General features: G+C 44.1%; 11 protein-coding genes across 11 annotated transcripts; 3 read left to right on the forward strand and 8 right to left on the reverse strand.

Moving 5' to 3' along the window:
* Positions 1–282: 282 nt before the first annotated feature.
* On the reverse strand, positions 283–3,625 carry V865_005258 (uncharacterized protein; the record flags this gene model as incomplete). The annotated part of the gene is made up of 9 exons (XM_066229031.1): positions 283–915; positions 1,005–1,517; positions 1,589–1,681; positions 1,764–2,255; positions 2,327–2,450; positions 2,530–2,601; positions 2,686–3,035; positions 3,102–3,281; positions 3,341–3,625. The coding sequence occupies 9 exons, from the start codon at positions 3,623–3,625 to the stop codon at positions 283–285; spliced, it is 2,742 nt and encodes a 913-aa protein (XP_066085128.1).
* A 397-nt stretch (positions 3,626–4,022) lies between these two features.
* On the forward strand, positions 4,023–5,939 carry V865_005259 (uncharacterized protein; the record flags this gene model as incomplete). The annotated part of the gene is made up of 8 exons (XM_066229032.1): positions 4,023–4,297; positions 4,392–4,561; positions 4,627–4,668; positions 4,736–5,043; positions 5,145–5,285; positions 5,368–5,506; positions 5,587–5,623; positions 5,732–5,939. The coding sequence occupies 8 exons, from the start codon at positions 4,023–4,025 to the stop codon at positions 5,937–5,939; spliced, it is 1,320 nt and encodes a 439-aa protein (XP_066085129.1).
* A 1,007-nt stretch (positions 5,940–6,946) lies between these two features.
* On the reverse strand, positions 6,947–7,846 carry V865_005260 (uncharacterized protein; the record flags this gene model as incomplete). Its single annotated transcript, XM_066229033.1, has 3 exons — positions 6,947–7,294; positions 7,360–7,433; positions 7,507–7,846. The coding sequence occupies 3 exons, from the start codon at positions 7,844–7,846 to the stop codon at positions 6,947–6,949; spliced, it is 762 nt and encodes a 253-aa protein (XP_066085130.1).
* Positions 7,847–8,479: 633 nt separating this feature from the next.
* Positions 8,480–9,625, reverse strand: V865_005261 (uncharacterized protein; the record flags this gene model as incomplete). The annotated part of the gene is made up of 1 exon (XM_066229034.1): positions 8,480–9,625. The coding sequence occupies one exon, from the start codon at positions 9,623–9,625 to the stop codon at positions 8,480–8,482; it is 1,146 nt and encodes a 381-aa protein (XP_066085131.1).
* Positions 9,626–10,697: 1,072 nt separating this feature from the next.
* Positions 10,698–12,911, reverse strand: V865_005262 (uncharacterized protein; the record flags this gene model as incomplete). The annotated part of the gene is made up of 6 exons (XM_066229035.1): positions 10,698–10,745; positions 10,807–10,870; positions 10,961–11,310; positions 11,390–11,804; positions 11,869–11,971; positions 12,032–12,911. 6 exons carry the CDS (start codon positions 12,909–12,911, stop codon positions 10,698–10,700), a joined length of 1,860 nt encoding a protein of 619 aa, XP_066085132.1.
* A 732-nt stretch (positions 12,912–13,643) lies between these two features.
* On the reverse strand, positions 13,644–16,530 carry V865_005263 (uncharacterized protein; the record flags this gene model as incomplete). Its single annotated transcript, XM_066229036.1, has 18 exons — positions 13,644–13,869; positions 13,935–13,956; positions 14,030–14,080; positions 14,136–14,174; positions 14,242–14,301; positions 14,368–14,458; positions 14,575–14,851; positions 14,966–15,032; positions 15,088–15,094; positions 15,154–15,249; positions 15,309–15,388; positions 15,452–15,587; positions 15,661–15,732; positions 15,801–15,815; positions 15,899–15,936; positions 15,998–16,103; positions 16,185–16,355; positions 16,438–16,530. 18 exons carry the CDS (start codon positions 16,528–16,530, stop codon positions 13,644–13,646), a joined length of 1,647 nt encoding a protein of 548 aa, XP_066085133.1.
* A 929-nt stretch (positions 16,531–17,459) lies between these two features.
* V865_005264 (uncharacterized protein) lies at positions 17,460–19,684 on the forward strand (the record flags this gene model as incomplete). The annotated part of the gene is made up of 5 exons (XM_066229037.1): positions 17,460–17,731; positions 17,828–17,975; positions 18,087–18,175; positions 18,240–18,316; positions 18,384–19,684. 5 exons carry the CDS (start codon positions 17,460–17,462, stop codon positions 19,682–19,684), a joined length of 1,887 nt encoding a protein of 628 aa, XP_066085134.1.
* A 468-nt stretch (positions 19,685–20,152) lies between these two features.
* On the reverse strand, positions 20,153–21,720 carry V865_005265 (NADH-cytochrome b5 reductase 1; the record flags this gene model as incomplete). Its single annotated transcript, XM_066229038.1, has 7 exons — positions 20,153–20,228; positions 20,364–20,527; positions 20,656–20,860; positions 20,994–21,088; positions 21,171–21,327; positions 21,425–21,512; positions 21,612–21,720. The coding sequence occupies 7 exons, from the start codon at positions 21,718–21,720 to the stop codon at positions 20,153–20,155; spliced, it is 894 nt and encodes a 297-aa protein (XP_066085135.1).
* Positions 21,721–22,262: 542 nt separating this feature from the next.
* V865_005266 (uncharacterized protein) lies at positions 22,263–24,408 on the forward strand (the record flags this gene model as incomplete). Its single annotated transcript, XM_066229039.1, has 6 exons — positions 22,263–22,789; positions 22,865–23,548; positions 23,627–23,837; positions 23,927–24,098; positions 24,164–24,222; positions 24,286–24,408. The coding sequence occupies 6 exons, from the start codon at positions 22,263–22,265 to the stop codon at positions 24,406–24,408; spliced, it is 1,776 nt and encodes a 591-aa protein (XP_066085136.1).
* A 209-nt stretch (positions 24,409–24,617) lies between these two features.
* V865_005267 (uncharacterized protein) lies at positions 24,618–25,328 on the reverse strand (the record flags this gene model as incomplete). Its single annotated transcript, XM_066229040.1, has 1 exon — positions 24,618–25,328. The coding sequence occupies one exon, from the start codon at positions 25,326–25,328 to the stop codon at positions 24,618–24,620; it is 711 nt and encodes a 236-aa protein (XP_066085137.1).
* Positions 25,329–26,841: 1,513 nt separating this feature from the next.
* Positions 26,842–27,324, reverse strand: V865_005268 (uncharacterized protein; the record flags this gene model as incomplete). Its single annotated transcript, XM_066229041.1, has 1 exon — positions 26,842–27,324. One exon carries the CDS (start codon positions 27,322–27,324, stop codon positions 26,842–26,844), a length of 483 nt encoding a protein of 160 aa, XP_066085138.1.
* Between the last annotated feature and the right edge of the window lie 149 nt (positions 27,325–27,473).

A 27,473-nucleotide genomic window follows, 5' to 3' on the forward strand; every position in this document is an offset into this window, starting at 1 on the left:
CGTACACTTTGATCTCACATCAGAATAGTAGACAGAAACCTTTCTTGCCATGTATTGTATTTTTACTGTTCAGACATGGAAAATTTAGCAGGATCCATTCATCCAAAGTCGAAAATCCATTCACGTTGTCAGATCTGAGCACAAATGAAGACGATCAAGTCCAACTCAAGACTGCAAATCTCAATTTTGCTCGGTAATATGTTCACCGCTTGGTCACCGTACCGACATTGTGCATTGTACATCGTACATTGGTATATTCATATAATGCATCAAAACAACATACTAACTCCTCCCATACCCACCTGACCAAAAAGCATTTGGCAACTCTCCCGCAAAATCTCCAAAGGGCCTTTCGACCACTCCCAACTCTCCTTGTCCCTGTCCTTGTCCCAACCATCCAATAGCTAAGATCGATTTAAATCTATCTCTGATCACTTTAATCTCCATCTCTCCTTCTCCTTCCTCGGCTACACTAGGAGTGTCTAGATGATCTCTAGCAAGTTTAGCTTCTCTTGCTCTTTTCTTCTTCGATCCATTTCTTCCCCCTGCAGCAGGTGATCCATTCACCGAAATTGAAATTGATGATCGTCTATTCTTAACATTCATGATTTTATCCAAATTCAGATGACAAGTCACCATCCAATCTGAACCCCATATCAACATCTTTACGTTTCCTGATTTACCACCTTGGCCGGGGGCAAAGGTCAATCCACTTAGAGGTGTATGAAGGGAAGCTAAAGAACGGTGTAATTCGTTCAATTGACCCGCTGGCGAGGGTGCGAGTAATTTACGTTGTTCGAGGTTGTACAATTGGAATGTATTGGTCGGTAAAGCGAGGATTAGGATTGGTGATGAAGAAGGTGGGAATGATAGTGTCTTAGGTGGATATGGTAAAGTAGGTAAGGTAGCGTGAAGCTAGGATATGCAATCGACATAGTTAGTATGAATGATGATTGATCCCTGGGACAGAACATGGCGGTGGGAGAGAAGATTTAAGAGCTCACCTGCAAAGTATCCAAATTCCAAATTCCCACTCTCCCCTCCAAATCACCCGCAGCCAACCATTGATTATCCTCACTAACGGCTAAACAAGAAACCCAAGCGGCGTTCTCTTCCCTCTTACTGCCTCCGCCGAATCCCTCTTCATCGTCATCATCACTCTCTTCACTCTCTTCACTTTGTTCATCTCCATTAGTTTCCATGTCAACATCCCCATTGGCGTTCATCGTTCCATTGGGTTTAGGTTTGACCACTCGCCCATCTACAATCTTATCTTCTCTCGTGAAACACTTGACCACCTCGATCTCATCTTCATTTGAACCTTGTGGTAATTCCAGAACCAACAATTGACCAGAAGAGACCAAACCCAAAATCAATCTTTGAGAATCATTCGTAAACAATACCGAAGACGACCCGCAGCCTTTTGAGGGGATTGATAAGTGTTCTAATTGGATTGAAGATGTTAGAGTTGATAAGAATGATTTGACACGTAAGGGTCGGATAGCGTTCCCTTGCGACTGCAATTTTCAGCGGGAAATTAGATAAAGATGAACTATCTGAGCAATCTGAAATGTGTGAGAAGACTCACGGATAATTGGAAAAGCTTAGTTTCGTATAGATCAGAAACAGCTAACCATTTTCCATTAGGCGATATGGACGAGGAGATAAGATTGGTTCGGAGCTATCGTGTTCAACCAGTCATGTCATTAGCTAGATACACCAGACTCACTGATGATGATACGTTCAAGAGAAAGTTGACCCACCTTCAATTCTATCTCCAGCACCTTCTCCCAGCCCTGTTCATCCTCTAATACCTTCCAAACACCCACGCTTCTGTCTTTCCTACCCAATAATAATCTAGCCTGAGGAGCAAACTGTACCCTTCCGTCCGTCATATAACCCATCTTCCTTGAGAAAGACTCTTCGAACGTCACCCTCGATCCACTCGCGCCCTTGAATTTACCTAGTGGATTCTTCACCAATAAAGACGAGCCGGAATCAGGCGTGCCAGCGGATGTAAATGTAAGAGACATGTCCCATCCTCCTGAAGCTATCACCGGTGCGTATCCAGGATTTATGCTGGTACCGGAAAAAGGTGTATATGGGGGGAATACAGCCAAAGCTCTAACATCGTGAGAATGAACTCGTTTACTAGTTGTCAATACCCATTGAGAACCTGATCCGGAGGTTGAGGGCACATTGACGAATTGACATATCCTTTGATCAGGTCCGGAGGTGAAAACACTTCGACCGCCCTATTGAGATATTCATAGGATCAGCTGATTGATGAGGTATAATATCAGTAACTAGATATAGGTATACTCACTGGACCAATTGTAAGACACATCCCATCTGCTTTATGAGCTCTGAAATGCTGTTGTTGAGCCATACTTTGTCCATCCCAGAACGTGACATTTCCCAACGAATCGGATGTAACGAAATTATGATCACTACAAAATATCATCAGATATCAGCTGAAGTCTGAACAAGACCATCAAAATTTTCTTGGCTTTATGACCGTATACGTACGGTAATACGCCCACGCCCCATACGATTGTTCCTCTTTGATTTCCGGCTGCTGTACCAGCTTTCTTGCCTCCTCTACCTGATTTTGCCAACTTCTCCAATACAGCTCTAGATTTCAATGTAACTCTATTGCTCTGATTGGGTTTAGACGGATCGAACGGAGGAGGTAATTCCCATTTCCTAAATGATGAATCGGAATTACCCGTAATCAAATATGTATTCCTCCATTCATATTCACCCTCAGACTCGGAATTGGTAACGGTATCGGAAGACTTGACAAGTTTCGGTACGCCCCATGCAATTGATACTGTCCTTGTTCTTGATGGGAGAGTATCACATCGTAATAACTCTGATGGAGGAGGTTCGAGAGCGGGAGATTTGTTGAACATTGTTGGAGGGGGGATACTCAGGAAATGAAGTGTTGAAGAAGAGCTCGAGAGACATAGAAGGTCTTGAGTGGGAGCGACGGAAAGTGTCCATAGAGGAGGTGAAGGTATATCGTATGTTTGCTATTGAATGATTCAGCTCTCAGTCAGGTATACACCAACGTTCAGATAAGTAATATGCTGACTTACAAGGATTCTACCGGTGATTAGACATCTTTCGGTTAGATCATTAGAGTCGGATCCAGCAGTGAACAACCTCAAATCTTCTAGTTTAGGTACAGAATATGATTTCTTATGGAAGTTCAATGGGTCTCTGATGACCAGTGCGATGGATGAGACAGTAGGGTGGGTCAGGGTAGGTGGTAGAGTCTATCAATCAATCAATTTATCAGCATCGATAAGAGGCGGGTGAAGACCTTGTGACTTACCTTCTTCAACACCCAGTTCCCACTCATATTCCCCTCTTCATCCCTTACATAGTCCCAAACTTCGACTTCTCCATTCTCTCTCGCTAATATCAGGACACCGAATTCATCTTTATGGTTGGTGTGCTGCTGTTGGCCGTCCCTCGACTTGCCCTTTGACGAAGAAGCAGCAGGACCTCGAGGTGGAGGTAATGGCAGAGGTGCGAAGGAAAGAGATGTGATAGGTGATGGAGTGTGATCGTAGAATCGTATTCGATGCAGCGGGTAGGTAGTCGATACGCCGGACATCGTTGGAAGTATTGGCGTGACTGGTATACTGTTCTACCCAGTTGATGGTTTGCAAGACAAAAGGTATGTAAGACCGCTCAACATGATCCTGACAGTCAAACAAAATTCAAAATTCAACAAGATTTCACTGGATTTCAGAAATCTCCATTCAGGTACGGCACAGGGAGATGCGATCAGTGATAACAGTCTCAAATCAATGCCACGTCATACTGCTTACCCTCCCTACCCTGCGGCGATCTCCGCAGGTCCGATCAAGGATGATTGATGATCATGATGGTTGATAAAGAACGATAGAGACGGTGATGATGATGATAGCATGGATGAAGACATTATTTATCAGTTGCACAATCCTTCCCAAAGATAGAGAAGAGAGAAGAGAGGAGGACGCCAAATCATCATGGCTCCCCCACCACCAGACCACAAATCATATCCCAAAACAACCCCTCCCTCGATTCTCCTGGTCATACTGGACATCCATCCATTATCATGGTCTCTACTAGCTTCTCCACCTCCCTTACCATCTGTCCCCGATCAACCGATCATAGACAAAGCTCAAGCTACACCCGTATCTCTACCTGATTTCGTCACTTTACTCATGGTATTTCTGAATGCTCATCTTGCGAGTAGGTGGGGTAATGAGGTAGTAGTTTATGGTGCCAGTGCGGGTAGAGCGTGAGTGACTAATTCTACCATAAACAGTCTTGCGATGGTGTTTCTTTTGTGCAATAATGAGAATGACAGGTAACAATTGATTTTGGGAAAATAGCAAATTATTGTATCCTCCACCATCGAACGCAGTTGCTGGTCCATCAAAGCCTCGTCCGAATACATATCACCCCTTCCAATTGCTAGATACAAGGATAGAAGGGGGTTTGAAGGAGATGGCAAAAGAGGAACAGCGCAGGATGGAAAATGGTGATATCAAATCATTAAATCGTATGTTCATATCCATTTCAGCCCCTTCAAAAAGCCTGAAGAGCTGACATCAAGGATTTATCCAGAACCACCAGCGATGGTGTCGGCCCTGACCAAGGCATTATGCTGTAAGTACAGCTAAGCTTTCGAATGTCCTCATAAAAGGGCAGAGTTGACTTGATACCATACCAATAGTTGTCAATCGAATCGTACCCCATACTTCAGCCTCAGCAGCCCTGGTGGACCCAACAGCTACTCAGGATCCCTCAGCGGCCACCGCATCAGGTCCCGATAAACCTGAAACACGCATACTAGTCATAAATGCTACGCCTGGTGAGAACGTATCGAATTCTTTTTCGTCAGATCCAGATCAGACGAACGGGAATGGGAGTGCAAATGGACAAGTTGATGGGACAGCACCAAATGGGAAGAGCGGGAATGGAGGTCAGATGAGAGGTGGTTATGTGGGGTTGATGAACTGCGTTTTCGCTGCTCAGAAAGCTGTAAGTTTACAAATCTGCCCATCGTGGAATGACTTCTCACCGTGAATCGTAAGGTTGATAGTAGCTGATGAATTGTTCTCGTCGTCTTCAATGTGTCGCAGAAAGTCCCTATAGATGTGTTATCCCTTCCGCCGCCGAGTATAGATGCCTCGCCTCCCATATTCTTACAGCAGGCTGCGCACCTTACAGAGGGAATATATTGGCAATGGAACGGACGAGGAGGGTTATTGCAGTATCTACATGTGAGTCATCCACTTTCCGTCGAGAAGTGAAGAATGATGATGTTGATGTTGCCCCTGCTAATGTATCACTTCTGATGATTAGGCCCTTTACTTGCCTCCTCCATCACTCCGTCATCATCCCTTCGCAGTTCCACCTCAAGATGCCGTCGGTTTCCGAGCGGTATGTTTCTGTCATCATAAGACGCTAGACGTAGGGTTCGTGTGTAGCGTCTGTCTGAGTAGTGAGTCTAGCTACAACTTACCTCTCAAGCTTTACTTCGGTAGGCTGCAAATCGCTGATATCTCGAATGTTCTTTCATAGTCTTCTGCGAACCTAGACCAGTCTGTCTGATGTGCAAGTGAGTATAACCAAGTGGTTGATAACCACCAGACGTCACACCGAATGCGCTTGACGTTTGACTACGAAAATGAAGCTCATGTGCTGATCTGTGATTATGTCTTTGCAGAACTCGATTCCCCATCAAATCTATACCAACCCTCAAATCACTCGCAACTTACATCGAACCGATACCTGTTCCCGATACAGTCCCTCCTCCACCTATTCCGAAAGGATCTAAAGCTCATAACAACAATAATGAGAATAATAAAAAAGACAAGAATAGAGGTATGATCAATGGTGGTTCAGGGAGAGGTGAACCTATAGAGATCGACTGAATATGAGATATGTGATAGAAGATTCCCCAGTGTTGTTGTATGGTTGGATAATACTGTCGCCCAATTCAATTCACATATTACATATCACAGATGGATGGTGGACATAGTGTATAACGGAAGTACAATATCCAACATGCTGTGCATCATATCAAGACATCATTATACAGTACTGACAGTTACCGAAGTATTTCCATCAGATCAGTATTATTTTGACTTTCTACGTTGCTTCATCTCTTGAGCAAGTTGACTTTGACAAACCTCCTCACGCCATTGTCTTGCATCCTTGAGGATCCCATCGATCGTATCATCCATTGCTTGACTACCTACGTCACCGTAACTCACCTCCGCATCCATACGCAGACATTCCTCGACGGCTTGTTCGAATTGCTGATGTGGTTGGCGATGCCATCCTTCCCTGAGGTGAATACTGATTGGGCCCTCCTGGGATGTCTTGATTTAAGTCAGGTTTAACAGGAGAGTGTTGGGCTCTACCAGTAAGGCATTGGGCAATACAACACCTATCCTACCTTCTAGGGCCAGCTGAAAAAGGAGCTTGGCTCGCCGATCTATCCTTTGATATGTCATGTCTTCTCTTTCTTCCTGAGAGAATCACCAGGTGACCAATCTAGTTGGGCTCATAGTACTATATACATATATATCTGCTGTCTCCTTTTTTATACCTGAGTGAAAGGAAAGGAGAGCACTAGACCTTTTAGGGTCAGTACTCAGCCATACATTTCAGAAGCTCGAGTCATCGTTAGAGCGGTTGTCCATCCTCTCTATGATCTCAATCATCCGCCACAAGAATTATCATCCACCTCACCGAAGACACTATTCTGCCAATATGCATTATATGGTTGAGCATTCTTCTGGTCTGAGGAAATCGGTTAATTCAACCATGAATCATATGCTTTGATTTACGTTGGAATGCAAAGGATTAACCAAATAGGTACATTGCATGTACAATAGAGGTAAAGCCTTATGAAGCTAAGAAATAACTCTACAGATCAGGAAGTACCCTTGGTCCTCATATACACCGACCTCTGCTCCTTAGCTTGCGACAAAACATCTTCGAGCGGTGCTCTTCGAGATTCCTTATTCCTCAAGACCCCCTTCATAGTAATCTCCAAGAAACTCGTCAGAGCCCCATTCAAATCTCCTTCGAAAGTACGCTGATCGTTACATTCCCATCCTTCTTGCATCGGAATTTGAATCGTCATATCTTCTTCGGAACCAATATGGTGGGCTCTGAGGATCAGGCCTAACTTGTGCGAATATGAACATTTATCATTCTCGATGTAAGCAAGAGAACTTTTGGGATTGACGCTCTTGTTTGAAGATAGGTGATATGTGTTCTACAACCGCATGGCATACGTTAAGCATGGTCTGAGCAGAACACTGTATAAGTATCTGGACTTACCTGTTTACGGTGATCTTTGAATATCATATATGGGCTGGTAGATTTTGCATTCGATGAAGAAAGTACCATTGATCCTGAAGTGCAAAAAAATCATTCAATCCAACCACTACGGTGAGACTTCAGAGAATGATACTGTACAGTACTTACTGTCAGGTTGAGTTGAGCCACCACTTGTGATACTCTTCAGCGGTCGACCTTCGGTCACTTGGCTAGTATGAGAGGGTCGCTCATTGTCCCTAGGATACTCTTGTGCTTCTGGACCAGCATAACATTGTGAATACTCCTGTCTACCATACATAGCACCGGCTCGAGCGGCACTCAGCTTTTCCGTTAAACTCGCTCGTCGAGGACTGGGAAGGGTCCTAGAAGGGTTGTCATACACATATTCGCCACCCGGATGCGGCATACTACCTCGCCTACCTTGAGGATCGTAATATGCATCGCCGTAAGTGTTGGTGCTTGGAGGGTATTGACTGTAAGGAAACATGTTGATGGAGTCTATGAAAAACCGCGGGAAACGGCTATACTGTAATGGTATGGATTATATACCATGAGACCTGGTCAATCATTCCTCACATATCGTGTAAGAATCGTACCGATCGACCTTCCGATTGGCAAATCCGCAACAAGAAAGATCCTTTCATTTCTTGTCGTAGTTCTCCTGTAGCAACATTCTCCGGGATGGAAGGCGGTCACCACATACGCGGTGTACAGTGATGCTGGAAACCACCCTCGGCCTATGATGGCTTCTGATTCGCGGAAGCCGACGCCATACTGAAGATCAGTGGAGATCTCCAACCATCTAAGGGTACTTGGTGCTGGGACAATGATAATTAGATAGGTGCTGTTTTCGGATAAGTGTGGTCGTTTATACTGTACGTCGAGTACCTTTGAGCAGCGTGGGCTTTGCACCATTGCAAATCTGCCATTTGACCAAGTGGCAATGTCACAATTACAATCAGCTCTTGCTCGAAAAATTGCATATATATGCATTGAAAGGGAGATGGAGACATCCCTATCAAGTATATTTCTGGTAAGAGGACTCGCAGTGCAATCTTGTACATAAGGTCTCTCGAACCGGCAACATAAATTGTAGATGACATCCCTCACTCGGACAAACTCATTTAAAGGTCTCTTTGAATCTATCATAACATTCTTCGAGCTGTTCGCTCGTATCAACTTTCAAATCTTGGACGACACTCTGATCAATCAGCTCTCGTTTGACTTTAGATTGCAGATCACGCTTGATACTAGCTTGCAGGGTATTCATGAATTCGCTCTTTGACTTTTTATGCAGAGCCTTTGCCGCATGTCGATCAAGGAGGAAAGTCTCGTGGAATTCTTCTTCTGTCTTAGTTATTTCCTTAGGGTACGACAACTTGATTTGCCTAGGGGTTATATAATTCGCATGATATTTTCTCACTCGATCTTCAACACATGCCATGCTTGTCGCTCGTTCATTTGAAGTCGCCCTAGGTTCGTAAAACTTTTCCATCGTCGATTCAACATGTTCGCCCACCGCTTTCCAATAGGCGTCAGGATCGCTGATATTGTCATACTCCTCTTTGATCGTACATCTAATGATAGTGTCCCTACTGAACCCAGTTGGCTCTTGCCTATACATAGGAGAAATGGTGAAAGCTATACCATGATAACCTTTTGGGATCGGTTCTGATGAAGTTGTTCTCCTTGAGCTTCTAGAACTACTGGTCTTTCCACTTTCACTTTCAGCTTTGGATGAATCACTTCTATTATCATCATTCAAATTCATATTACGGAGTTTCTCTGCCACATTCTTGATTGATCCACCATTATCATCACTATCGGGCATCTCTTCAATCTCAATATCAAAGACCGCTCCTGATTGTCTACGGTGTGGTGTATCCCTCGAAGATCTGGGCGTCGCTTTCTTCGGCTTAGGAGACTGACGACTCGAATTGTTGCCATGACTACCTCGAGACGTCGAGTTCCGTCTTCCATGAGCCTGAGGATAATATTGCGGTTCATCAAAAGATGATCCGCTTCGATATTCACTGGCACCGGCAGGTCCATTCGATTGCATGGAGGCTCGTCTTCCTTGGACGAATCCAGCACGATAGGCGTCTTCGTTTGCTAAAACGAAGGGCTCAGTAGGAGGAGGTACGTAAGCATAACTAGGTGGCGATTGATACCGCGGAAGACTGAAGGCCGTACATTCTGGATGACTACATTGAGCTCCTGGATAGAAGGTACAGGGGGTGGAGGAATAGCGTGTGGAATAGCTCATGTTGAGAAGAAGGCGAAAAAGGATCTGGACCCAAGACCGCGCTGTTCTATGCGATTACAATGTCGTAGAGTGAAGATCAAGAATTGCAAGGCATAAGCTAGGCATTCGATGGCAAATGACTTACTATCCTGTACTGTAGTCCAATGAACGAAGACTGCTTGATACTGTCATATACCTTCTACACATATATTGTACACTTATATAACATGGACCACGAAGCCCGACCAACTCGGGCGAGAAGTATAACCCCTTTGATGCATCCTTTATGCCGAGACTCCACTCCATTAGCATATCGGACCCACTAGGCCTGGCGAAGGGAAGTGACTGGAAAGGAGCGAAGCATCGGGACCCAATCTGCATATGTTTTTGAGTAGGTTCTCGTAAGTAGTCCACAAAAGAGGACGACTCCATTGGTCTTCGAAATATTTATGTGTTTACATCTCGACATCAAAAAATATCTGCAGATAAGAATAGTCAATAATGATTGCCGGTCAGTCTTCGTCGGTATGAAGGGTATGAAGGGAGCATTTGCAGAAGCAGAGAAACCCTGCAGCAGAGTGCGAATCACTCAAGGGAAACAGTGTGAGAACAACGGTGTTAAGTTTCTGCACATCCCTGCGGTATCTGCGAAGTCGCCTTAATTGCGGTTACAGTCCAAAAAATGGTGGACATGAGAGATCGTCATACAACATAGTGATACGCCTTCCAATAGGTCAACACGAAGACACAGGTCAGACAATTAGTGTTTTGACATAGCCATGTCAACGCAGTACCATAAGAGCCCTTGACAGTGCCCAAGGCCCGTATTATCCAGCAAAGAATCAAGTAAATGTGTGTAAGCAATTGAAAACAGTTTATACTATGCAATGCAATGCAATGACATCACAAGTCCATTTGACCCCTGATCACCTTTTCGTAGGTCACAATGCTAGATCCTGTTCAATCAACCTTCGTGCAAAGGCAAACTCCATAACCTCTCTCAGAATCTGGCTATGCGAATAGCCTTCACCTACAAGTGGCAAAGGTCTAATTTATATTTGTTATGACTATGTCGATATTGCTAGGAAGATGATTATTTGGGAACTTCGAGTTTTGGCGGATCGACCCATCTGACGGTGTCCTGTGTTATCATATTACAGGTCAGTCGAGATGTTGTGTTGATTCTCTAGCATTCGACTCACCCATGCCCAATATCCTTTACCGGGCTTATCTGGCCAATCATGACATCTAACTTTGTTTGGTGGTCTATATCACATTGAAAAACGATCAGCGTATTTATTCAAACCTAAAATCCAAATCATGGACATTGTGTGATAGCATGTGAATTCCACTCACTGATCGACCCAGTCAATCTCCTCCTTTGCATTACCCCCCGGACCAGGATTAGGCCATTCTACCCAACCTCTCAACATCGCATCTTCCTTCCCGTACGTCGCATGTACCCCAGGCACCACCTGAACTCTACCGAAACCGTATTTCCAGAAATCCCAGGAGATGAAACTCGATTCTGAAGCTTGGCATTCCCAAAATTTCTCTGTCCGAGGTTGACCCCTTCTGAATCGTACGTTATATGGTGGATAGAATGGTTGAGGATTGAGGACAGTTATTCCATTCCACCCCGCGAACACTTGGAAAGGTAACATTCGTTCGTATCGTCGAAGTGTCTGAGGTGATGATGGGAAAAGCTATTTACAACGAATCAATGATCAACATGTCCTCCAAAATAAGTGTTGTTGCTGTTATTGAGAAAAACATTTTCCTTACCTTTTGAGGCAAATCCTTATCTTCCTCCTTCACAGGGAACGGTGTATACAGATCACCCGCCATATCTCTTCCAACCCAACCATCATAAAACCATTTACCAGCGTGATCCCATCCACAAGTCATATCTGCATCCTGCTTGAAATGCTGATGCATCAATTCCAAGAAATGCGTCGCGGAGAGATACACATCGTTGTAATAGACCACTCCGGTCCAAGGGTGTCCATCGGGCGATAAGCCAGAAGGTAAAGTGTCATAGAAAGGTTGCATCCCTTCGTTCCTCATTTTGGCTAGTTGTTCAATACGGTGTATTTGCTCCCAATCGAATTTCGGTGCGAATGTCTTGATGTTGATGTTTTCTGGTGGGACACCGATGTTTAGCAGGTGAGCTCGCATAGCGTAAGAGATGATTTCTCCACTGCAAGTCCAGGTTCAGGTCAGCGAGAATCCTTTGGGAAGAAAAAAGAGTCGAGTCGACTTACCTTCCATCAGCGGAATCACCTTCAATCAGAGAAAACACTAATGATTCCGGACCTAGGAAATCGGCCAGGACAGTCCAAGCTGCGAACCAATCTGCTAGCATACCTACAAGCGACATCATGAGGTAAGCACAGCATACGAGACATTCAGAGATTTTTGACTCACCAGCAACCTGTCTACAGACCGTCACCAAGAACCATCTCCTATCATTTACCAACTTCCATTCTCCTTTATCTTCATCCCACTCCTCTCGCAGATGTCTATACCTGCTGACTAAGTCATCGGTCAAGAACGGCGGGAAGATAGGAGCTGTCAATTCATGTTCTCTCGGTATCACCTGATACTTCTCCTTCACCTCTCTAAGCAGTGGATGCAAGAACTCCCAGGCTTCTTCTAAATTCGGTAGAGGACCAGTGGTATATTTCTCAGGTGATGAACCTGGTATGACTCTTCGTGATTTTCCTGGATGGTTCACCTTAATTGATGAGGGACTTTCACGATTGAGGTTAGGCTGCTGGTTTGACGGGGATATATAATTCTTCGGTCCATCCTCTTCTTGATGTTTATACACTCTACTATCCGATAACTCAAATGGATCCTGTGAATCTTGAGAAGACCTATCATCAGGATCATCATACAAATCATCATCCAGCAATATATTCTTGTTATTATTGTTTCTAACAGGGGCTTTAGGAGGTGGTATCAGTCCGAATTTATTTTGAATCTTCCGTAGATTGACTCCTGGTGAAGAACCTCTTCGTTCACTGTAACTTGATGCATCCCATATACCTTCCTCTATACCTGATTCTCTACCTGCTTGACTCAAGAATACTAAGCCCACTAGCAATGATAGGAAGAGAAAGAGCTTGAGAAGCGATCGAGGGACTTTCAAGGGGATGATGGAAAGGGAGGATCGTTTGGAAGAAGAGTTGAAGGTGGACGTTGAGGGTGTACGAATGTGAGGTGAGCGAGAAGCGGAGGAAGAAGAGGAAGAGGTGAATGTTGGAAGGATTGTTAGAGGTCGTTTGGAAGTGTCTGACGGCATTGCGATGGATTATCATACGAGATGTTCCAGATAGTGTTAATGAGATAGGAGCTACTGATGTGATGAGGATCACCGCGGGGAGAGACCAGGATAAGGACGCGTTCTACGATCTCCGAGACTCCAATGGCGAGGACGCTATGGTTCCGCTGATCCTGCCGTCAAAGGACGATGACTGACGATGTCGGGGGAACAGCTATGGTCCCTCTATCATGAAATGTGACGCGACGGTGTAACACCGGTTTCTTGATAGCTTTGGAAGGACCTTGTCAAACTTCTTCGCGGTTATTGATCGACTTGACTTGCGTGATTGATCGCTTTCAGGGGGTCCTGGAAGAGACCAACAAGGTGAACGCTGCGTGTGCGGGCTGTGCTCGTTGTGTCGTCTCGTGTTCATGTCATCCAGATCCAGATCCAGATTCAGATCCATATCCGTCCGACAGTCATCTCCGCAACCGACAAGAGGGTACGTGCACAGTTTAAACTCGACTGATCAGGCACGGTGCGGTCCCACGTGGAGCGGCAGTAGCAGAGAAGTTACGGAAGAAGAAAGTGGTGCAGCTGTTTATCTGATTGTAGCCTCAACATACATGAAACATATACATACATACAGCAGCCAGCAGCCAGCAGTCGGATACCAAGATACACAAACCTAGATCACTTCGGAGACGATGTAACAGACACGTCATTCTCATCACTAGCCTTCTTCGTTTTGATGCTCTGGGGCAATCACATTTACCCCTTCGGACTCCTCCATCTCAATCCACCAAGATAGACAGCCACCAGCCCCACCAAAACTGTCGTCATCCATTTCACCACTTTCTTCCTTCTCAGCTTGTTCTCTTCCCCTTCCACTGAGACGGGTCGAGAGTACCCCACTCCGGCACACAAGAGGAACTTGAACAATGTTTTTCGAAGGTTGGTCAAAGGCGGATAACGGAGGGCCATGAGTGGTTCGAAGCTGCCAACGACATCAATTGGGTTCTCCATAGTTACGCGTCAGATCAGAGCGAAAAGACAACTGACATATAAGGTATCTCGAGGATGGCTATGCAATATGATATCAGCTACTGATGTATTCTTTTGCCAAGTCTCTTCGCTTTCGGTAGATGGATACTCACCCTTGTGATGCGTGAAGGTATCAAACCCATCTTTACCATGATATGATCCCCCTAATTCGTTGCAGCATTAGTCTCGAAGCTTGAATGTGGCCGGTAGATCACTTACAGCCACTCGCACCAACACCGCCAAACGGTAAATTTCGAGCTATCAGCTTTGTATCAGCTTCCTGCCCAACATGTGTAGGGGTTGCATGGGGGAACAGAAACCTCACCATACGTAGCAAATGCAAAATCGTTCCAAGTAGCTGAACCACTCCAAGTCTGATCAATGACTAAGTGATGACACGTCAGGTCAGTTGTATATCACGCTATCCGGAGCTGTGACGTTTCGCGCTCACCCTTCTTGAAAACCGATCTTTTGCTTGCACAAACGTACAAAGCTAAAGGATGGGGTCTAGCGTTGATATACCTTATGGCAGCATCGATGTCCTAAAACATACATAAAGGATCAGCGTTGTGATCGATATACACGGATACCATCAACCTCGTCATTTCCTTTTGCGTGACTGAGAGGTAGCTTGAGATAGCCATGTGAACTAACTCACATCAACAGGTATGATAGCCATGACAGGTCCAAATACCTCATCCTCCACCAACCCCCCACTTTCACCCTCAGCATTCGGATTCATCTTGACCAGACTAATTCCAATCCTTCGATTATCCTTGTTAATCTCGCCTCGATGAACGAGTTTACCCTGTTGTTCCGCTCGGTCGATATAGCTGATCATCCTGTCGAAATCGCCTGTATTGCGCATCGAAGATGATTGAGGTGTATGAAGGAATGACCAGGGCGAGGGTGATGGAGGGAATAACGTATCAACGCTGATATGAGAAATCGGGTTAGGACCAGAATTAGCACTCAAGCACTCAAACGTGTATGGCAAAACCCGCGTCTCCTGATTCATGGATATAAGTGGGATAATCATGATTACTTACGTCTCTTTACATGCATCGATAAATTCATTCACCTTGTCTTTTACCACCAACACATAGTCCGGAGCGACTGATCATCAATTGTATGAGTTGTTTGTCGTGTATCCAATGATGAAACAACTCACTGCATATCTGTAGCAGAATATAGTCAGCCAATCGCCCATACCGTCCTCTGGCGTGTTCGAGCTTACCTGCCCAGCAGCCATCTGTTTGATGGTAAACATCCTCCTAGCGGCAATCTTCATGTTCGCGCAAGACGAAACCACGACCGGGCTTTTCCCACCGAGCTGAAGACCAAAATGTCAGCTTGTCGAATTGGTTCATGCCCGCTAATCAATAAGCTGACTTCTAGAGTAGTTGGGGTCAAAGTCTTGGCCGCCGCAGCCGCTACGATCTTTCCCACGTTGCCTGAACCGGTATATAATACTATATATGAGTTGAATCAGCTATCTAATGAAACAAGTGAGTGAATTGACAGCGACTACTCACTATGTCCCCATGGTTTCTCAAGTAACTTGGTGGATTCTTCTGCGGCACCTAAGACTACGGCGTATCCCTCAGGATCGAGGTATCGAGGTAAGAGTTCTGCTATAAGAGCGGAAGAAGAAGGTGCGTGTTCCGAAACCTTTTGCAATGACAAGAGGCTGTTATCTTTGACGATCCTGTAAGGAAAGCGATGATTCGTCTGCCTGACATACCTTGATTACTGCTGGACAGCCAGCTGCTATCGCTCCAATCAAAGGACAAAGAGTGAGTTGCCAGGGGAAATTCTTTAGGGTTAATTAGCGACGAGCTTTCGGTCATTTGTAGCACCATGACTCAGAATTCTTGAGCTTACCCAAGCAGATATGATCTGTATATATGTTGCAGCAATGGTATATCGTCAGCTCATACGCTCGATGGTGGTGATGGAGACAGTGCATAAAGGGTACGCACCAATGCGACACCTTTGGGCTGTTTTTTGATCCTTGGTCCTATGAGTTACTACATCAGCGGATCTCGTATACAGTGAAGACAGAAGGTGTGCAAGCTCACTCATGAACTTGAAAGAAAACATTGCATCCCAAATTCTACTCTCATCGTTCATCCACCCTTTCACCCTTCTAACCGCAAGATCGATCTCGTTAAGAATAGGCCATAACTATATGTTATATCGCATATACAACCAAGCTTCATCAACTCTCCATTTCGTGCTTCGAATGCGATGGGAAGATACACGTACATCACCTGAGCTGACATCAAATTCACCTTTACCCAGATCCTTATACACCGCCGCCTGAATACGCTTCTCATTATCCTTGATGAGGTATCCAAGTTGTTTGAGATTATATAATCTGTACGCTAGCCTGTGAGTGGCTAGGGAATCAAACCGAGCATTGAGTCTTGCATAAATCTGAAAGCAGTATACGAAGAAGAAATGTCAGCATACAAGGTGAGTGTATTGGTACGATACGGTACGGTGGACGGAGACCTACCTTGTCGATTTCCTCAAGGGAAGTTGGGATGTAGTCTGGTATACCCACTTGCCCTTGAGCTTGGTCACGTCGAACAGCTTCAATGTCACTCATCCTTCAGTTTCAATTCAGTAGCAGAATGATGATAGGAAGTGGTGGAATGAGAGATCGATGAGCAATGATGGATGAGAAGTAGACGAAGTACGTCTTCAATCCTTGTTCATGGTCCATGTTGATGTCCAACGAAATTGCGTCCGAGATAACCGGGATCCGTGCGTCATGCGCCAAGTGGAGGTGGTCCACTCGAGAAAATCTCCCAAAAAGAGAGGATAAATTACTGATGGTCACGACACCGTTCACAGAAATGGTCTGGTAGACTTTTGTTGTCCCACGTACAGATCATGATCATGACCATCCCTTCGATTGTCCCTTTGGCTGTCCTTAAGAGCACAGTAAACAAGCTCGGTGACGGCTCATCTTTAGCTCGGTGTCAAAGAGCCACGATCATGATCTACATCCTTGATCAAAGGCATGCCAAAGATACCCAAATACTCACAGCGCAACAGGCGATAACATTCTCCTTTCATTCATCTTCCGAAGACGAACAAAGGAGAGGATCATTATAGAGGGTGAGATTATAAAGGACGATAATAGGGGCTAGGCGATTATCGGTTTACTTGAAAGGTTGAAGTTTGCTTTTTTACCTGGGTCAAGGAAAGTCGAGTGTGAAAGCTCACGGGTAATGGTTGTACGTTTGCCATAATGATACTGACCTGGCTATCGTTTATGGGTTATTTCTTTGGTCAGTCAAAAGAGCTTGAATCTTGAAAGAACATAACAGTCGTGTTGACTTGAAGTCATTGTTCAACAGTCTCGATACCACCCAACCAAGTCTCTCTTTTAACCTATATCACTTATATTACCAACTCAGTTTCCGACGATACCTACATATTATATGACCTCCAGCATACTCTCTTCCACCAGGATCGAGGATTAGGATTTATATTGGAATCGACCTGAATATCAAGATTTCTCGGGATACAATGTTACCTCAAATCATGAGGTCTGGTAACTATGCAAAGAGAAATCAGCATCGACATCAAAGTCAATATCAAGCTAAACCTGATATACAGGATAAGATCAATGACAGGCATGACCAACGATCCGAAACCAGGAGGAAGTTGATGTACGATCCGATATTTGGTATAATATTGCTAGCTTTCCTGGGAGGGGCGAACGGACAGAGCACCAATGCGAGTTGTTCGTTGAGCGATGATAATAAGTGGATGTTTAATCATGCTGAGGAATCACCATGGTGAGTTATGTCTCTAAGATGTATAGCTATATTTCAAGAATTTGGTCCAGTAACGTGAGTGCTAATCCATCCTGTCACCCGGCTTTGTATAAATAGTTTGGTATGGTCAAAAGTTCAATCACTCTGCATCCCCCAGACATCCTACATCAACGTTCCACCATTACTAGATCAGAGTTATTCGTATAACCTACCCAATGAGAGGAGCTCGGAATGTCAATGTAATAGTGTATCATACTCTCTGATGGTAAGTGTCGATACATCTCCTTACATGTACTTGACAATCGCATGTTTGTTACTATACTGAAGGAGATGGGATCTGTTGAGCTGACAGTAAAAGATGTTTTTCGTATCGTAGGCAGCCTGCGCAGTATGCCAGTATCCATCTACTTCCCTTCCATCGGAGAATGACTGGTCAGCCAGTTGTCAAAATTATGTCAACAATGGGTGAGTACGATACAGCAGTACACTAGTATAGGTATTTTACTGAGTCCAATGACCCAACTCGCAGATTGGGATTTGATCAATCCGTCGTATCGATCGCTGCATTCGCATACCATCAATGGTCAGGCTCAACGTTTACAGGTGGTGAGTGATACAGTACTTATACTGTACATGTGATGTCATTGACTTTTTTGATTATGTTCTCCTTCAGACATTGCCAAATCATCTACTACCACTCCTACTTCCCAATCATACACCACCACACTATCACGTACGTTCCCCACTTCGTCGTCCTCTTCTTCACCAAGCTCTTCTTCATCAGGCACACCTTCATCCTCCTCGAATTCAGAATCCAATTCTAATTCAGAAGATCATAAGTCAGTCTCATGGGGACCAATAATAGGAGGAGCAGCAGGCGGTCTGATCTTACTCGTTGTCCTCATCCTTCTAGTTAGATGGTTTATAACTCGTAATCACAATAATCCAAAAGACAAAACAAATACAAATAATCGCACACCATATCCATACGCATATCAAGGTCATGGGAAAGAACAATCTCATGATCAAGATGATTCGTTCTTAGAAATGTTGAACTCAACTAAGCCCAAAACCAAGACTAGAGCCATATCAATCTCTCGTCCAAAATCACTTTCCAAAAATGCCAATATCAAGAATCAGGAGAAAGAAAGACAAGAGATGTTAAAGAGACGTACAGCTGAATTGATGTCCGATCCCTCCTCTTTCGCTCAACCTCGTACCGCCCCTGTACCATTCACACCACAGAGGACAGACCCACCTACACCTAAGGTTCCGCCTAAGTCAACTAAGAGATCTATAAGATTTACCACAGACACAGATACTGATCGACCCATCTCAACATCCTCTTCTCTCTTACAAAATAGCAATGAGAGAGTATTGATTCCACCTAGACAGAGGTACAGTACGATATTCTCAGATTCATCCTCCGACTCCGACGTAGATGGTGGGGGAGGGGGGATATTGAGTCCTCAAGATTTTCATCAGAGTGAATCTGCTTTTCGTACAAAATCAATATCACCTTTACCTCCTGCGAAATTGAACGAAATGAAACAAAGGCAAAGTATGGTAGGTTCTTTATCTATGGATTTCAGTGCTCCGCCTTCAATCATCTCCGATTCCCAAAGACCAATAAGCGAAGTAAGAACATTACCATCTTTATATGAACCGGTTACTGGTGCAAGAGAATATAGAAGGAGTGAATTGAGATCACAAATGTTCAGTCCTGAAAGTCAATATCCAGTTACTGGAAAATCGAAATATCCCGAAAGTCAATATTCGTATAGCTTGGATAATTATCCTGCACAAGAGACATTACTTCAAAAGCTTAAAGAACATCAAACATTGAGTGAGATGGGAGAAGGAGATACGGAGACAATAGGAGCTGCTTTGGGAAGTGGGAAAAGGGGAAGTTATTGGGGGAGGGAAAATAGATGGAGTGTTTTGAGTGCTGATACAGCAGGAAAGAACAGGTAGGATCTGAATCTCCAGAGGAGATAGATGAGTGATAGTCAAGTTAGATGTTATATTTCGTTGTATCTCTTAATTTCGGTTGTACCCCTTGATATAGCATAGTATGTTAGCTAGTTGCATCTCCACTTTGATCGATCTGTTTTGCATGATTATTGAAAATCAGCTTAGCCTTCGCTTGTCAGTGTATATACCATCATTGAAAGCGAGTTAGTCAAGACTGTAAGCCTTACGTCCCGGTCCATTCGTTTTCAGAAATCGAGGAAAGGATTAGCTCCACCTATCTATACCTATTCACTTTGCCCATTTTCCAAAGATTTCATAATCTCCAATCTATATCTATAGTCATTTTAAACTAGACTTCACTACGTCTTCCTCATGCTCAATAACCTTTTTTTACGTCGATATCGCAATTTGAATAGTCCATTCCTGGATCCTATCCTAGCCTGAACCAATCCTTCTACCACCACACATCTAGAAGAGGAACACTTGATCTTCCAGTTTTGAGACGGTTCTGGGAGCGGGATAACCAAGTTCTTTAAGGTGACCTCTGTCCAATGGAGAAAAGGTGGTCAGTCAAGCATTAAACTAGGACACACGCAGGTGACAAGTAGGACTATCATACTGGATGTGTGGTATTAAAATTGGGGGGATTGACGCAAGGAGACAGAATCGATTGACTTACTTCATAGCGTTCATCATGGGTGGAGGACCGCACATCAACACCTTATGACCTTCACCATGGTTGGGTGAGCCAACTCCACCATCTGGCATGTGTTTCTCAATCATTTCTTTGGTGACAAAACCGACGCCGCCGTTCCAGTTGGCAGGGGGTTTGTTGAGGACGTGCTGTAGGAAGTAGTATATATCAGCATTGAACGGAAGGTGGCGCACCCAACTCGTTCGGGGGTAATGTATGAGGAAAGAAGGTATTTCTCCTTCGCATTGGGTAGATTTGAATACGGGCAGACACTCACATAAAGTGTGAATCTACCACCTGACTGCTTCTCCAAATCCTCCAATTCCTTTCTCAACAAGATATCATCTTCTTCCACATTAGCGTAGATCAATGATAATTTCGTCTTGTCATTTGGGTTCTTCAAAGAAGATTTGATGATTTGATACATGGGTGTTATACCTGTTCCACCTGAAATCATGAGTAAGGCAGGAGCGAGGTTGGCACTGTTAGGATATAATGACAATACCGATATCAGCCTCTTGTCAGAAATATTCGGGAAAGAGAGAAAGGATCATGGTTATCTGGGCTATGTAACAGATGATTGAAAATGATTCCGAACAGAAGAGATATACTCACGTATAATGGAATTTTCCTTTAGGTCCCTTGACTTTGACCTCTTGGCCTATAGTCAACAAGGAGAGGTATCTTGAGATATTACCTTTTTCGTATGTCTACATCATTGGAAAAATAGTAAAAGTCTGGTTATTCACTATTGCATTTGTACGAGTGCGGAAGGCGGGTTTTCAAGCTCACTTTCACAACCAAGTCGAAATGGCCTTTATCATCATCCAAAGTAGTAGGCGTATATGACCTGACAACTTGTTTACCGTCAATCTCAGCTGCTACTGAGATATGTTGGCCGACAGGTAGACCGAGAGAGTCGGTTGATTTGGGAAGGGCAAATTTGTAGCTAATGTGGGACGGAATAATCAGCAGCTGATACGAATGGGATGACCGGCATCACAAAATATTCAGAAGGATCTAACAGGGTTGCATTGGATACTTACAGAGCAGTATTATGGGATAGATGATCTTTAGCGACCAACTTGAAACTTCTCCATTCGACCGGGTCCAATACTTTTCGATTCTTGCTGCCTATGTGACATAGGGAGGCCTCTTCAGCTTTCATATCCTCTTGATGATGTTGTACACAATATGCGACGCAGAGGTGAGTAATGACATGAGATGACCTACCACTGTTGATCAAGTAAGAGATAGCGAGGATCAAGATCAACAATACTGTACCAGCAGGTTGAGCGTATTGTTGGTACTTTTCAGCGAGAGCTTCGAAATCGATAGCCATGTTGACTTGCCCTGCTCTTCTGTTCTCGGTCTCGGTCTATAGGTATGTGAGAAAAGAGGAAGAAAGAGAATGTATGCTTTCTACAGTCTCTGGTATGGAAAAACTCGGATAAGACAAACTGGAATGATGAGACGATCATCATCTTTGGGGAAAGGAAAACACGCGCCTGATGATCCGAGCAAGATTTCGATTATCAGGCTCAGGACGGTTTACATGGGTGAATGAATGTGCCTGATAATGTACACCGGTAATGTTGGTCGGGTTTCGGCTTTGGTTGTTCTCGTTCGCAGCTCAGCTCAGCTCAGCTCAGCGGTCGGTCCTTTTACCTTTGTTTTGACCTTCCTTTGACTCCGATTGGCATCCTTTGGCTTCGTGTATATCATCACAAGACAGGAGAAAAGAAGGGACATCATCGGATCGACACTTCAAACGTACAATCATCAAGACAAGTGGTATACTCATGTTCACCTCAAGCAGATGATCCGATTCATCGGACTGGGATACACTGATCTACGATCATCCCAAAATCGTGACCTGGCAAAATGTTGATACACGCCACGGATGGGTTCTCAGGTCGGCTGAGAAGGATAACAAGGCCTATACGAGTCCTCACAAGACGCATACTAGGACCATCAAAACCCACAACAGGCCATACCGAATTACCTGGTCCAAGTTCATCTCTTACGATATCATCGACAATAGGTAATCGATCATGGACCTATCATCCTGATTCATTCTTCAACAGGATCACCATACCTTATGGACTATACCCATTCTTGTTACTTTGGATAGGATGTTTCATCATATTGGTACGACAACAGTATTATACACCCAACACACCACAGATTATAAGTTGTAACGCTGCACCATGGGATGATTGGCCTCCTGATACCTGTGGGATCAACGGAGGTAATTGTAAAGACGATTTGGAAAGTATCGATAACCAGTCGTTCAGATGCTTGGGTGGTTGTGCGAATAGTAAACTGGGTAATCCACGTTATGTAGGTGCAGAGAAAGTCGATGGGACGACTTTGGTCATTGGAGGAGGCGATGATGAAGGGACTTATCGGTGAGTTCACTGCGAGTTTGGTCATTTGTTTGAGAAGCAACATCAAGCTAATGCATATATCGTTTTATAATTCAGCGCAGATTCATGGTTATGTCCTTCTGCACTTCACTCCTCCCTTATTTCTCCAACTCTCGGAGGATGTATAAACTTCCATTCCTTACCTTATCCCAATGGATACTCAAATTATCAATCATCATTTTCAAACAATATCAACTCGACATCTTTCGAACCTTCCTATCCAGGAGCGTATCGCATATTCTCCTACGGCACTTCAAACGGTTGTCTAGACTTGCACTACATCGTAACGGGATTCAACGCGTTCTGCCTCTTAATAACCATTCTACTACTTAACCCACCTTCAAGCTTATTGTTCATCATCTTACTCGTCGGTGGGTACTTCCATTTGGTCTTATTCGCCAATCCACCTTCAATTCCACCAAATTGGGAGACGATCTTCGCCGGTCTACCACCCATTTTATTGGCTGGATATTGGTTTTGGAAATTATCCTTCAAACGGACATTAGCAGGTTTTAAGGATTTACCAGTAGAGCTGGCCTTGTGGCAAGGATTAGGATATTGGCTAGGTCTGGAGAGCTCAACTATCTTCAGTAAATTGCCTATAACGAGATTGGGTTACGATGCGTTGGATCCTGCTGGGGTCATATCCCTGGTTTGTATAGTTGTGGTGGTGGTAATCGTTGTGGCAATTCAGGCTTGGCAAATGAGGAAATATGGCTTGTTGAGGTATTACTTGATAAGGTGAGTATACTTGGTCGAGAATATTCAATTCTGGTATACCTTGATGTAGATGCTGATGACAGATGTATGAAAATTCAGATACATCCCCCTCGTCCCACTGCTTATTATCCTAGCGTTCCTTCCAAATTACTCTTTACGACTACACCACTATCTTCTCGCTATAATCGCCATACCCGTCTTATCATTACCTAACAGGATATCATTATTTGGTCAAGCGTTTGCATTGGGTTTATTTTTGGATGGAACGGGTCGATGGGGATGGGATGGACTGATTCAATTGACTGGATCGGTGAGTGCATACGCCTATAAGCGATTGATCAAAATCCCGTAAGAGCCAAAATCGATCGGAGCTGATATGATGTGACATGACGTGTACAGCTTGTCGGCGATGCAAATACTGGAAGTTTCGTTCCCTCCTTTTGGTCTAATCTTACAACTCCCACTACTATCCATTTCGATCCGATCGAATCTATCGATCAGATTTACAATGTTACGGGATTCTCGGTGTTGGTCGATGATATACAACATTCTGGTAATTATTCGAATTCATGTGAGTAACCATAGTCTAATAGCTATTATTAAAGAGACGAGCCGAAGGCTGATGGATATATGAAGCTATTGATATGACTTCGCTCAATTTGACTCAGGGAATAGATCATTATCTGAGAATAGCAGTGAGTCTCCCATTGACATATCTACCAAATCATTATATAGCAAACTAATTATCTCTCGTATAGTATATTGCCAATGGCACTTCCCTAGATTTCACAGATCCGGTAGTGTGGTATGCCAATAGCTCGTGGTCAGAATTATGGGCAGGTGTCTCGGATGGGATAGGAAATATAACTACGGATTTGTAATGTGTATTATTAAACTGTGCTGATTCTGCTTTCTGAAGTTGTATTGTTGTCAGTAGTACGCGCATTGTAATGGTTTCAAACGTGATTATCATGCTCTGATATACATTAGGCAAGGGCAACTTTCGTTATTGAATCTTACACGTGTCACTGCATATTACTATATAAGCTAGAGGCTTATCACAGTCGTCAAACGAATGAGTACCTGATCCTCAGTTTACACCTTCAAAAAAGAAGGTTTGATCACTTGCGAGACTAGTCATTTCACTCTTCTCTTCCGCTGTAGTATGTAAACCATATTTCATTCTTTCTCTGACGTAATCCCAAGTAGAGTTGAAGAGGTCTTCTGAGAGGATTCCTGTTGTGGCTGAACGATTATTGGGGTTGGCCGAAGGACAAACGATTGAATTTCTTTGTTCTCTCTTACATGTAGGTTGGAACAACGACGAAGATGGAGTAGGGGATGCAGATCCTCTAATTAGATCAGAAGCGTAATGGGCACAGCGATGTAATTCCATATCAATTCTTTCTTTCAGATTATCAATACCCGGACCAGTACCTGCAGATCCCGATCCTGCGGGTAATAGCGAATCTCGATTTTTGAGTAGGTACAAAGTACCCAGATCCGTACTGGTTTCCAAGTATCGTTCGAACGCCTTCCTTGTCCTTCCTACACTTGCAGGCTGGTACAAACCAACTTCATGATTCAATACAACCTGGAGGATATCCAAATTAGAAAGAGCTCTTGGTTCGTTGGGTAAGGCGGTCGAATTCACTTTGGTATCGTAAAGAGTTCGATAAGGCATAGTAGAGCCCGTAGAGGCGTTATAGTCCCGATCTAAATATGGTTCTTCTTCTTCACGATCACCGCCTCGACCAAGTCGACCGAGGTCTTGAAAGAGGGCTATGAGATCTTCTTCCATTTCGAATCGAGTAAGTTGTGATGCTTCTGAACGCTTGAATGTATATATATATTTATAGAAGTTTTATATCTAAGGCAAAGTGGTGAAATTTAAGATTGAACAGAAAAGAAGATTCAACTCTCCTACGTAGAGACCAAACCTGACCATTTTATACTGTAAGGACAATGTCAGTGGGTGAGGGTAGGGTTGATAGCCTACTGTACGTATGGTCTTCATTCATCAAAGGAGATATACTGGAAGACCATTGGAGAAAGGCAAGATACTTACATGCTTCTACTCGATATGCTTCTGAATAGCATTTCACTGAATACGCTTGGCCAATCCTTCGAAATGACAGAAAGGATGTACCGGTACTACATTGCAAATTTCGACGCCACATTGCATATCAGGGATTCAGCAAATCATGCATGCATGCAGTGAGTTATATGAGGACCTATCACACTTGACCACCTCAGACGGAAAGGGTTTATCAACTGTCTCAAGCACCATGATCCCCAACAACCTGCTATCGAATACTATTACTTGAGTTCTTAAGTATGAGTACTGCTCCTCTTGAGGTGAAGATAAATGATTGGGCAAGCTTGCGGATTTAGCGGGGATGGCAGGAATACAAATACCTTGAGAAGTATAAAGGCCCTTTATGTACCTTCGATGTCGCTCTATAGTGTTGGCTCTAAGGTCCTTGCTTGTCAGTCGTTTTCACCCATTGGGAAAAGGTTATTCACATTTGAAGATCATCAGTAGGTGTCAAGGCGTTGGTCGATGACAGGACAGACGCTTCTTATCCCTAAAGCTTCGCAAGGTCAATCTGATCGGTAAGTTGTAACTTCCATTAGCCTTTGAGGAAGCGATTTTGCCCTTTAATGAAACCGAATTGACACAGTAAGCTTCTTTTTCAACATATGTGGGGGTTCTGTCGTATTCATATACGTTACCTAGAAGGTCATGGCTGAACCACCTAACTCTAAAGAAAATGGAGCTCTGCTTGGAGTACGCATTAGGAGATGAAGACAACGATGCACACTGATAATTCAACTTGTCAAAAGGCGGAATTAAAGAGAATACCAAACGATAGTGCAATCGCTCCAATGCCGCACTCATGCCAGGGAGCAGCATATATCCTGCATATCAAGTGATTGAAAGAGACCAGACGGAAATCAATTTCCTATCATTTGAGTTGTTGCGATATCCTGCTAATGATTGTGAGGAGTACCATGCACCATTTGATTAGCCGTTGAGAGTCTTCGGTGAACTTACCAACTGAGGTTTAGTTTATATTGATTTGTGATGGGTCTTTCACTTGATTTATCCCACAGTAAAAGGAAGTCATGATATCAAAGCAACATTTGTCTTCTGTCTGCGGATCCTTTCATGAAAATGAGCGCTGTCCTAGCCATATCCCATGACATGAGTTGTACATCTCAATCCATCGTACTGTGGCAAGCTACACGGACAGTATAGTATACAGTAGGTCAAAATGCGAGATAATGCAGAATACTGTACGAAATCCATTCTAGGCGTTTCCTACTGAATTGATATATCCCCAAAACCTTCTCAAACCACCCGCAAGCAGACTTTCCAGTTTACTTCCTTCCTCAAGGTCAATATCGATTCCAGGTAATAGCTCAGTCGCACCGCTGAACCACTTTTCTTCATCCACCTGATGGGGATCAGCTACGGAGGGAAGCACAAGAGTTCTAGATGACCCCAATCCTAGGGAAGAGGGCAGCGTGAGGTAAAGCTCGTATGTACCGTTTGACCGATTGCGTGCGAACGATACCCCTGTTTCGTCTTGGTTACATGGGATACTTCGGAATCGCTGGCGGGTATGATGCCTTCCGCCAGCCCTCCACGCCCTTGCGAAGCTTATCGTCCCAGTAGTGTTTGAGCCGTTGTCATTGTTACTAGTGGTCGCCCCGTTGGCTGTGTCTTCATTGGGCACCCCATTTGCCAAGACACCAAAACCATGGCCACCGCCATGAGGTTGAGGGACCATCCAATCGCCGTTGAAGGTCTCCCAGAGGTCTCGATAGGCCTCAGATGAGAGTTCAGGGAAGATGAGGGTTCAGACGATCTTGAAACAGGTTGTAGGTTTGTTACGGACCTTGGGTGATCAATATCGGGGCGTTCCGCTCGTTAGGGATT

This window comes from Kwoniella europaea, chromosome 1, assembly GCF_036810445.1.
Source record: "Kwoniella europaea PYCC6329 chromosome 1, complete sequence".
NCBI lineage: Eukaryota > Fungi > Basidiomycota > Tremellomycetes > Tremellales > Cryptococcaceae > Kwoniella > Kwoniella europaea.